The sequence below is a fragment of the Apis mellifera genome, linkage group LG1 (genome assembly GCF_003254395.2).
Source record: "Apis mellifera strain DH4 linkage group LG1, Amel_HAv3.1, whole genome shotgun sequence".
In the NCBI taxonomy this organism is placed as follows: Eukaryota; Metazoa; Arthropoda; class Insecta; order Hymenoptera; family Apidae; genus Apis; species Apis mellifera.
This window is the reverse complement of record NC_037638.1, coordinates 3,225,874-3,237,972: the sequence shown is the minus strand read 5'-3', so window position 1 is coordinate 3,237,972 and position 12,099 is coordinate 3,225,874. Positions and strand designations below refer to the sequence as shown.

General features: G+C 35.1%; 1 protein-coding gene and 1 long non-coding RNA gene across 7 annotated transcripts in view; one reads left to right on the top strand and one right to left on the bottom strand.

Annotated features, from left to right (window-relative positions):
- Positions 1-12,099, bottom strand: part of LOC727399 (protein numb) — a 62,705-nt gene that overhangs the window by 21,863 nt on the left and 28,743 nt on the right. The window contains exons 1-2 of one of the 6 annotated variants that reach the window (XM_026443993.1): positions 5,608-7,387; positions 4,580-4,884 (exon numbers count right to left, since the gene is read on the bottom strand). The exons of 2 other annotated variants lie outside the window; for them this stretch is intronic. In XM_026443993.1, the coding sequence (XP_026299778.1) occupies positions 4,580-4,654 (75 nt within the window). In that variant the 5' untranslated portion in view covers positions 4,655-4,884; positions 5,608-7,387. Of the gene's footprint in view, positions 1-4,579; positions 4,885-5,607; positions 7,388-12,099 lie in introns of those variants that run through there. 3 more of the 6 variants (XM_026443997.1, XM_026443999.1, XM_026443995.1) reach the window with 3 other exon arrangements.
- LOC113219135 lies at positions 7,693-11,119 on the top strand. The gene is made up of 2 exons (XR_003305793.1): positions 7,693-8,786; positions 10,204-11,119. It is a non-coding gene; the product is annotated as an uncharacterized LOC113219135 (long non-coding RNA).

Sequence of the window (12,099 nt, the reverse complement as noted above, 5' to 3'; positions counted from 1 at the left end):
ATCAAACACTTTATTAAATATCTAAACATCTCTGTCAACGCTCAACTCTAACCTAGACACGAGAGACATAATCAAATTTCGCGTGCACAACGACCGATCATGATAATATTCTCACATTTCGCGAAGAAGGCAAGACAATTAAATCTCTGTGGAAAAAAAAATGGAAACTGTTTAGAAGCTATTCTATATCACATATTACACTTCTAAACGGTATCACATTCCACGGAGGTCAATCACGGTGTTAATCCCGTGCCGCTGGCATTCGAATCGCGCCGCGACGATTAGACGCGCTGTTGCGCCGCGCGATAGAAAGCTCGGCCGCGGGAGAAAGCGGCGGCGGCTCTCGAGATGCGACTCTCGAGGGGAGGGGCAAGCGTCCGGGGGGGCACTTGGATGCGCGGCCGGAAGTCGGTGGGGTTGCGCGCCGCGAGCAGAAAGGTCGCGACGCGTATAACCCCCCCCTCGGGGGTTCGAGTGTATGGAATTTCGAAAGCTCGAGAAGTTTGCCATTTATCTCGAATACTTCCCTTCGATGAATACTTTACTACTCGTCCCGAAAAGTTTGAGGATGATTGTTTCGACATACGCTTCGTCGTATTTCTTAATTACGTCGATATTCTCGCGAAACGGTTCAAGTTATTGCGTTTCTCTCGTTTCGCATTTTGATATTTGCCAATTATTATTGAATGATATATTATTGAATATTAATGATATATATTGAATGATTATATTATCGAATGGGAAATAGTAATAGAAATACGAGAAAGTTTTATTCCTCTTCTTCGTTCTTTCTCTCCGAAGAACAATTTCTTCGATTACGAGGCTTCTTCTCCATTTCACTTTCCACGAGTCTCGCGGATAAAACGAAAGAGTGCCAAAACCGCCTAGGCGGATAAATTTCATCCGTCCATTCTGAGAGCCAGAGATCGTTCGTTTGGTAAAACAATTTTACTCCCCCGGCAACGGGGGGAGTAATTTCTTGGGCTAATGGTTACGTATCACTTTTCATTTTTTAACGGAATTAAATTCTAATGAGACGAGAAGGAAGGGAAGAGAGGAAACTCTGGTTCGACTATCTAATAAAAAAAAATATAATGGGATAAAAAAAAAAAAAAGAGAGAAAGAAACCAGACCATCTGTGTATCTCGCCGATTACCTCCAAGATTATCCAGGACAATTAGAAATTGCGAAGATGTGAGAATAAAATGAAAAGGAATTGCTGGTTTTAATGTAGATGTGTACACACACACACACACACACACACACACACACACACACACACACACACACACACACACACACACACACACACACACACACACACACACACACACACACACACACACACACACACACACACACACACACACAGCAGAGAGAGAGAGAGAGAGAGAGAGAGAGAGAGAGAGAGAGAGAGAGAGAGAGAGAGAGAGAGAGAGAGAGAGATAATTAAGCAGATTTATTCGCGACAGAGAAACACGATTCTTTCGTGCCTTCATAAATTGGCCTCGTGTTCCTTAAATGTTTTAATTAATCGAGAAATCAACCGAACGAAATTAACTTTGCTTTAATAAGATGAAGGGGGTTAAAAGTTAAATAAAAATTGCGGGAGATGAAATGGTATCGATCTGTTGTTTATTTATATTTGTTACGAAAGAAAGAATCGGGAAGAATTTAAATGAAACGAGTTTTGAATTTTGGTGCATACTTTGCGAAGTTACAAAGTTTCTAACGATAAAAAAAAAAAGTGTTTTGCGATATATTTTGTGAATATCTTTCGCGCAAAATTACTTTCCTTTCGAAGAAAGAAATAAGAGATCGTTATTACGATGCGCTTATTACGATGATGATTGACACCACATTTATTGCGAAGGCTTCGTTCGAAACCTTGAAATCTTAAAAATGATTGAAATTAATTATATAACGTTTTGTTAATTGAATTTACGCAACACGCGATCTCGAAAAGCAAGCTTTTACATCAATGACACGAAAGCATCGAAAGTTTCGCACTTTTCTCCTTCGTTATTTCGTGATGAAATTTCACAGTCGGCGGTTTGTTCGAGTTTCGCCTTCGAAACGACCGGGTAAACGCTTACGTAAAAGCCTTTTGTGCAACCAGGTTGAAAAGTCCTCGAGTAGAGGATTAATCGGGAAAAACGGTATGCGTCGATAAGAATTCTCGAACCGGAGCTGTCCCGGATTGCGGGCGAAGATTGCTCATAAGATATTCATGAAACTACGTAATGGTAATTTAAAATGTGCCTTACGTCAGCATTAGCCTAGCGATGGAACATTATCGGGACACAATACCGAACATTATTATATTGATCGAAAAAGAATTTACCGGTATTCTCTTCTTCTCTTTTTTTCATTTTCATGTTTGATGTTGCGGCTTTTAAAAGTGTTTTAAAACTTTTACTTCTTTTTTTATTCCCCGTTTTATTGTTCACGGATATATGAATAAAAGAGCTAAGTACGTTTAATTTATACGAAGGTTTTAGTACATGATATTTAGTATATTATTTGGTATATTATTGTTATTAATTTCTATAAAATTGTAGTTTATTGCCGTTGAGAAAAAGAAATTATTAAGATAAGAATTATTTGTTATTATGTTCTTAAATCGAAAACAAAGTTTTTACATCTCTAAAAAAATTTGAATTTGAAAGAATTAATTTTCTATGAATTATGTATATGTATATTTTGAAATAAAAGTCGTTGTTAGTCACGTATGATACAATATGACACGTGATAGATACAACAGAAATAATGCAAATAGAAACAGAAAACAAAAAGCTGTTTGATCGTTGATCATCTTTCAAAAGCTGTTTATCATAGTTTATTATTGTCTTTAATATAAACATTATGTAATAATTACGTAATAATTTTATGAAAATATGATTAATTTCAGACAAATTATGATAAGTTACAAATTTTACGAAAAAATTACAAAAATGTAAAATATGTGATAATTATATCACAATATAAATTTTACGAAAATAATAGATTGATTAGAAAAATTCATTTATTTTTATCGTGAGGAATAGTAAGAAGAAATCAATCGAATAAAAAACTCGAAGCAAATCTCGAGGATAAAGTGGAAAGTATGTGACCTTCATCGTGACCTCTACAGGACCAGTTTCGTGATCCAATCCACCAAAATATCTATCCGCCCACGACGAAGACGAGACCGAATTAATACATGGCCAAATCAAAGACGCACGAAATTGGAGAATGTCGAAAGTAATATTTTAATGTAGAAATTGTTTTACTTTAACAAAGATAACAAAGCTCAGATTTTCCGTATCAACAGCTTTACAAATAAACAGCTTTGCGAGCTTTCGATATGTTTATTATTATCGAAATATTTCGTTTCCTATATTATATCATAGTTTATTTAGATTGGAAATTTCTTTCATATTGGAAATAATAAAAAGAATATTTCATTCAATTATTCAGCCGATGATAACGAGATTTATTTTAATTTTATAACAATTATTTTTCATGACAATTTTCTTTTTTTACTTTTTTTATTTGTAACAACAATTATTTAGAATTACTTGAATCTATTTTTTTCTTATTTTTCTTGGCAGTAAAAGTACGAAATATTTCATGCCTCATATACTAGTTTCTCGTTGAAAGCTATAATCATAATTTATTTTATAATGTTGAAGTACAACGTACTCATAAAACAATTTGATCCATTATTATGGAATAATTTTTCTTCTCTTGCTTCTTAATCTCGCCTCTTAGGTTATAAATATATACTTGCTACTGAAAATAATTAGACTTCTCTTCGCATGGATAACTCAAGAAAACGATTCAAACTTCAAAGACGAGAGGAATGCAATGTTGATTGTCATAATATTTCTACGGAAATACATAATTCATCGAAGATGTTGGAACTTTCAAAATATTGATTATGTTATTGATTGCGAGTGATAAAATCGCTTGAAGAGGGCATCTGTTCACTATTTTTAGGAAACGTTTATTATTTTTAACTCGAAATACGTATTTATGATCTCGATAAAATATTAAGCATTAATAAAAGCGTTTCGTGTTTAATGTAAGATAAAAACTAAAAATTTCTATTTCTCTATTTTTATAAAAAAAAAAAAAAAAATCTACGTTAATAGATAAATAAATAAAAATAAGTCGATGAAATCTTTAAACCTATAATATAATTACCTATTATTAAAAATCTCCATTCTCCATAACCTCAAATCATTCGATCGATCACGAGTAGATTTTTTTAATTTAAAAAATTTCAAACAATTCCCTCCACAAAGTCACAACGTTATGTAAAACCATCCCCCATCCCGAATGAAATTTGTATAATCCCCACCACGAAAGTTTCTAAAATTTTTGTCAAGGTGACCGATGTCAACCTTCGACAATTAACCAATAAATAAAAGGCCGAAAACAGAGTCAGCGGTAAGGCTTCAAAGGCCTCACTCGTGGCACGTATAATAACGCGTGCATGCTCTATTTAACGATATTTCATCAAGAGGCGTGCGTCACACGTGGGCATCTGCCTCTCAGATAGTTATCGTTGACGTAAAACAAGATCGGGACATACCGAGAGGCGAAGACCATTTCCAGCATGGTTGGTAGCTCTCTCGAGCGGTTGGTGGGCGGACGGGTGGTTTCCCATTTCTCTTCTGGCGTCGATGTTTTCACGACGCGCAGTAGCGACCGCGTCAAGTATCCAAACACAACGGCTTCGTCGTTCGTTGTTTTCCTCGTTGCACCATACACGATATCATCGAACGTCCGTGCACTTTGCTATTCTTCTTCGTTCAAATCTTCCTTCCTTCGATCCCTCGTTTTAATCCTCAGAATATAACTTTCCAGTTCGTAACACTTGTCTGCCTTATTGTATCACTATTTTATTGGATATACAAAAATTAATTTTTGGCCATTAAGTTTAAGTAAGTTTAAATAAGTGTTAGAATTAAATCATTTTTTTTTTAATTATTTCTTATTACATAAGATTAACATTAAGATGATAAAATCTAATTTAACATTAATATTACATAATAAACATGATAATATTCGATGAGCAGCATATAAAAGATAACAATATATTTTGTAATTAAAAAAAATCGTCGAGACCAAGAAAATGATTTACTCAACTTTAGAAAAAAATACTATATCTTAAATACTATATCTGCAAAATATAATTTCAAAAGTTTCGAAATAGTTTTTAGTTTTTTCCATGTAGAATATCCCAGAATACTGAGAAAAGATAAAAATAAAGAAAGCACTGCTTCAAAGAAATTTTATCAAATTTAGTCAAAATTTATTCTAACACTTTTAAAATTACTTCAGAATTTTTTCAAAATTATTTAATTATTAAATAAATGAACAATGATTATAAAAACAAGTTAAGTTCTTTTAAATAATAACAATCAACTAAAAGAAGATATTTTATTTTATTTCAATTTTATCGACTCGAAACCGCCATATTTTTCCTAAGAAGAAATTTATCAGTTAACTGAGAAGTGACAGAAACTAATAACAATCATTTTCAAGAAGTATAATTGAACTATATATAAATAAATAAACATGAAATTTATTTTAAAAAGGCCAAAAATTAATTTATACTTTTAATATTTTTTTCGTTAAATTTTCACAGAACATACACCGTCACAATCTGTTTACCGATCTCCTAATTATATTCGTTTTTTTGGCCTCTACTCAATTGAACTACCAAGAATTCGCGCGATTGGATAAGATATTGTAAGTGTCCAAGTTAAGATTCAACACTGAGAAGGCGGATAACTGTGGGGGCTTCCCGATCGACCAAGGTATTGTCATCGAACAACCAAGTTCCATCGCGAGTCTCCACTGCACGACTTGCATTCGCTTCCATGCACACTACTTATCACTGGCACCAGGTGTGCGATTATATTGACTGGTCTTCACGACACTCTCTACGCTCTTTTTTCTATTCTTCGTCGTATTCCATCATTTTTATCGATTCATCAATTTCAACAAGCGTTCAACCCGTTCATCTTCTCTTATTTGACACACTATTTGATCACAAATTTAATTAACCTCGATCGAAGAATTTTTATATATGTAGACAAACCTGTCCACCGATGTATGACACACGATCAGACGAGAGAACAGTTTGGATACACATGGCGGCGGTACGAGTGCCGGCCGGTAAAAATGTACACATATCAGGACCGATCGAGGAACAGTTCGAGAGACCAGTGTCGCCTCTTCTTCCTCTTCTTCTTCCCTTCTTACGGCGAGCTAGCAGTTCAAACTGGTCGTGCGACTTGGCCCCGAAGATTGACGTCATGAACTCTACCTAGAGTGGGATCCCTCGGCTACTCTCTCTCCATTTCATACTATCCGTCTCTGTTGTCTGGCCTACCTTACGTCCAGTGGAGGGAGCAACTGTATCCTGTTGCTCGTTCGCTATTCGCGCGATATACTCGTCGCTTTTGCTTTCCAATAATCATCCGGTACACGACGAATATCTCTCTCTCTCTCTGTTATTTTTAATCGATGACGAAGTTTTCCTCGATTATTCACTCGTGAATTTCGATCGTGTCGCGTGTTAATCCTTCGCAAGAAGTGAAGTTGAGAGGATAAAAACGAATCGCCTCAGGAGCATTCCACTGAATCAACACTTCTCTATCTTTGTAATAAAAACGAGCTGCTTCGTTTGTTTCCGTGTATATATACTCGTTTTAATTAAAGCCGGTCGAGTTTCTTGAGAGAGATGTTCTTAAGTAGCTTTTGAAGGATGATGTTAACGTGCAAATTTCATTTGATCATCAAATAGATGATTAATGATCGCGTACAATCAGATTTGACGAATTAAATGACCGTTCTGTGAACGAAAAAGCTTTCAATCGCGTCGCCAGGAAGCTGTTGCTCGAATGCAATTTCATTTCTTCCCAATCGAATATGCACGAGTTTGATCGATCGACGTTGATTAATTTGACGAGTTCGGAATCAAGGAAACGGATGCCCCCGTGACGTATTTTTATTTTCGATTGCAAATCGATTTGTCATTGAAAAATCGTGGTTTGAAAAGAATAAAAGGAGAGAATCGTTCGTGAATTATTTAACTCGATTATCCTCGACCTCCTTTCACGCATTGATTAAGGTTTCGATAAATATTCTGCCATTATTTATTGTTTTTTTTTTATCACCGAAGATGAATTATCATTTATAGTTACGTTTCATTTATATAATTTGAAGCACGAGAAGAAAGATTTATCCGTTACGCGAATATTTAACGTTAGTTTATTATATAGATTATTGCGCAGCTCGTTACACGCCAATTAATGATGCGGCTGACAATGAGGTGAAGAGGTACGATACAAATTCCCACGTTTTTCCGTTAGAACTGCCGCCGTCACGCTTAGCTACTTCCGGTGACCCCACCGGAACTGCAATGTACGTTTGATCTGTCGCATCGGTAAATCGAGCATCATCCCAATCACGACACTTTCGTTTACTTTCACATTAATTTTTAATCATATTTATCAAAAAATATTTCTTGAATATCGATGATTCAACTTCGAAATTTGTCATTTGAAATATTCTTTATCGCGACGAATAAAACTTTGCAATAATTCGATAACGAACACGAAAATATTAGAATGTATAAAACAAAAGAACTCGTCGAAAAAACTCGTTTAAATAAAATGACTGTTTTCCGTTTAAAGAACTTCCATGCCACCTGGTGGAGGTATCACGATTTACGTATAGCTTTCGACAGTTAGAACACCATTTATCAGTTAAGGGGGAAAAAAAAAGAGAATACGATGGTGTTATTATCAATGTTTAGACGTCACTTTGTTTATTATTCGTAGAAAATAGACACGGAAACACGGATTTTATTTCACTTTCACTGAATAACACAAAGTAACGGAAAAGTTCGACGAGACGAAGGTACACACGTACTTACGATCCACCGCACTAGAGACGTGCAAGAACCCCCCCCTGAAACACTCGGGACGCGAATGCCGTAGTTCAAACGGGCCCATGTCTCTCTACCCGGGTCCTACGGCGAGTCAGGAGTGTTGCTATATTGATCGATGCCCTGTGCTTTCTTAAATATTTAGATTTTTCGATTTTATCACGATCGTATACGATAATATATTCAAACAATTCTCGTTGCAACGAATCAAAATTTTAAACTCAAGAGATAAAATATACGATTTTTATCCTCTTACAGTTTCCTCTTACATACGATTTTAAATTTTATTAAACTGATCATCGCTATAATTCCCTCGTCAAAAGGATGTTTTTCATTTAATAATCACAATAAATCTTCGTCCATCCATAGGAACAAACTTTCTTGTCCAGTGGCTCCATACGAGATCGTCGTCCCTGTTTTCCATCCATTTAGGCACGAAGCACGAGTCAACTCTGCCCCCACCCTTCGCCGTGAAACCGTAAATGCTCCACTCGGACCCGGTATACCTTTTCCCTACTCCACCATCGCGATCCAGGGCCATGCCGAGTGCCCTGAGCGCCTGCGTGCATCTTTCCATCCGGCAACCTCAAGTTTGCACCGCGAGAAACCGGTTTCTCGCGCAATTATGCGACTCGAACTGGAGATACCGGCTACCATCGGGCGAAGCTTCGATGAATTACGAATACGCCGTGCAACGCGTACACAGAGTTTTAATTTATCGAAATCTCGAGCTACGTCGAGCGCGGTGAAGACGAAGATAAAGACGATCGAGAAGATTGAAGAATCGTAGGGGTCAGCACGAATCTAGATCCGGGTCTGGTGCTCGAAGTTTACGGTGGTGAGTAGTGCAGCTGCCACGGCAAATGGTCGTACATCTGCTGAGACGCGAGAGTGAGAGAGGCTCACCGCGAAACCAGCCAAGGCTTCTTTCGTTTTCAAATCTTTCGACCGAGATTTCGCGTACAGTCTTCCTCTCGAGACAACATCGATCGGAAGGGGGGAGGGGGGGGAGGATGAATTAAAAAGACGAAATTGCCTGATTAAACGCAACTGTCGATCTGTTTGATATTGTTTTAGATTTTGATAGAAACGATTTATGTTAATTATATACATTATCGATGTAAATATATCTTTTTTTATTTTTTTAATTCCGAATTAATTCGCAAAAAATATTCTCGTGAATTTTGTACTATGATTGTTTTTTTTAAAATCAATTTTATACCTCTTCTGTCAAAGAAAATGTGATATTAAGATTCCGTTTATCTGATCCTGTCTGACAGTTCACGTAACATAAATAAGGTTCTTCAAACTTTTATGAATTAAAAGTTATTTTTTATTTATCATTATAAAAAAATTCACGTAGATTGATTTTTTGATAGAATTGATAGAAATTTAATTATTAATTCAAAATTTCCATAAATAATATTAAAATTACGTATAATATCTATTTGTTAGTTTTAATTACGAGCTGATGAAGATGGGAAATAGGGAAGTCAAAATATCTGAATGAATCCGTATTTTTTCAAGCAGCTGCATTGATTTAGTTTTAAAGTAAAGTACAAACCTCAGAGAGGAAGAAAGAAAGTTGTTGGCAGCTGTCCTCGGTTTCGTTCCTCTTTGCTATTTTCTCATATCTGAACACAGGAAGCTAGGGACTTGCTTCGCTTACCTATATCTATGCTGATATAAATCGATATAAGCGTAAGATAAATTTCCACGGAAAAAAAAAAAAGAACCGTCCAAATGCAAAATCACAAATGTATACACAGTCGAATATTTTTCATTATCTGAATAGCAAATGGCGAATAGGAAGTGATGGCTTTCCGGTTCATTACGGTTGTAAATTACGCGTGATATTTGCAATCTTCCCGCGATGAGCCTTGGCAATAAAATAACTATTAAAGTTGATGCGATTTTAAAAAAAAAATTTCCTTCTTTTCTCTCCTTCTTCTTCCTTTTTTCTTTTTTTTTCTTCTAAAAAACACATTCCACTATTTATCCTCGCGAAACTTCAGTCATTCGGTCGAAATTATAATATTCAACAAATAGAGGGATCTTCGAGACGTTTGCTTTTGTGATCCACGATAATATAATCAAAATAAAAAAAAAAAAAGAAGAGACGAACAGGCAAATTTCAGAATATTTCGAAAGCAAGGGAGAGTAATTTAGAAAAATTCCCTCTCCATTTACATTCAGTGCCCATTCAAGAATTCCAAGAACGAAGGAATATATTTATACACGAATTTAAATTTCAGAAAGGCTCGAACATGGCTTAACCCCTGGTCACCTCGCTTCCTCCCTGTTTACGATTAAACCGACCGAATTATAAATAATCCAGAGAAAGAGAGAGAAGAATTGAGCCCGGGAAACAAAAGAGGAGGGATCAAATCGAATTCGCCCCGTTTATTTGCACGGGGTGCAGTGCGAAAACGCCCCGTCGACGAAAATAACGTTCGAACAGCCTTGATCCAGCTACGAATGGCTGCTGGCTAGCGCGACTATTTTCGTCGACCTTTTCACGTGCGTACACGCTCGTTCCACGATTACGGGGCTGCATGTCGTGTCGTCGAGGGCACGATATGCACAGGTGCATGCACCGAGAAAGGAACAGCGCAGGGAGGGTGAAGGGGGGACGGAGGAGGAAGATGTGGAAGGAAGGAAGGAAGGAAGAGCGCTTGGTGGATGGTGAATTCGAGGAAGGGTGACTTTCAGTGGCTACCGTTTTTCCTTTTTCTAGTCGTGTGGATTAGAGATAGAGGGAGGAGAGGAGGAGGTGGAAGCCAAGGCGTGGATGAGCAGGGAAGAGACGTGTATGAGTGTAATCCACCTGATGGTATGTAATAAGAAGAAATATATTCTCGGTATGCCAGAATGTGGAACGATAAGTGTTTGAAACATTTTATCAACCGTGATGGTTTTTTTTGCCAATAAGGAAGAAATGAAAGAAAATGTTGGTTTTCTTTTTTTTTTATTTATTTATCTTTTGAAGGATCTTCTTGTCAAAAGAAGAAATAACAAGGTTTTCTTTTAAACTCTTAAAACTATATATTTTATTTGGAGAATAATGGACGAGACGAAAATGTGCATTTTAATTGTAATTTTAGAGAGAATGGGAGAGAGTTTCAATTGGAAAGTTTTTATACTACATTACACGGAATGGTTAAAGATAGAGAGAAGAATGAGTGGAGAAAAAAAAATATATGTATATAATGAGATATGACTACTAAATTGTACGATGGTTGGATAGTAGTTTAAGAGGTAATTTCTAGAAAGAACTAATTTTGCCAAGAAGGACTTTTGATGTATAATGTAATTTACGCCCGTTGAGAGTGAAAAGAAACATTTTCATAATAAAATATAACGGAGGAAAGTAGTATTGAAAGAAAGTGGATGAATAGAAATTTTATTATTCGTGAAGACTAAAATTTCACTGACAACTGTAAATGGACAAATTTATAGCTTAGATGGACAAAAAAAAGCGCGTGTTGAAAATTTATTTAAATGATAAAAATAAACGAATTAATTTTTTTTAAAAATATTATTATTATTTTCATCTCGATTTTAAATTTTAAATGAAATGAATTTCAATCCAAAAATATTGATCAATTTTATAAAATATTTATATTTAATTTGTATATATTTGATTTATTCATTCATGTGAATTGTATCAATAATTCAATTCAAAAGAAAGAAAATTCTGATAAAAAGAATAATAATAATAAAGACTGTTGAGAAGGAAGATAATAAAATGTCAACGTTCAATGTATGATTAATATCACCAAGGGAAGAATCACGATAAAATAGAATTTAATTCAAACAATTTTTCTGCGTATGCATGTTAAGAAAATCGTTCTGAAATATCGAAACGAAGAAACAGCTAAGAATTACACCAATTCGAGCAAGAATTTATAATATTTCCATGAAATTTAAGGACAAATCGTGATAAAAATTAAAATAAATCTAGAATATTAAAGTTTTGAAAAAAAAATAATATTTCATATATCGATTTAATAATTTCAATTATTCCATTCTATATTTTATTCGCAACAAATGCGATTAATTTATGTATCTCGATTAAAATATATCTACGATAAGATAAAATTAAACATCGATATATAATTAATTATTCCGTTCATTATATTATAATAATT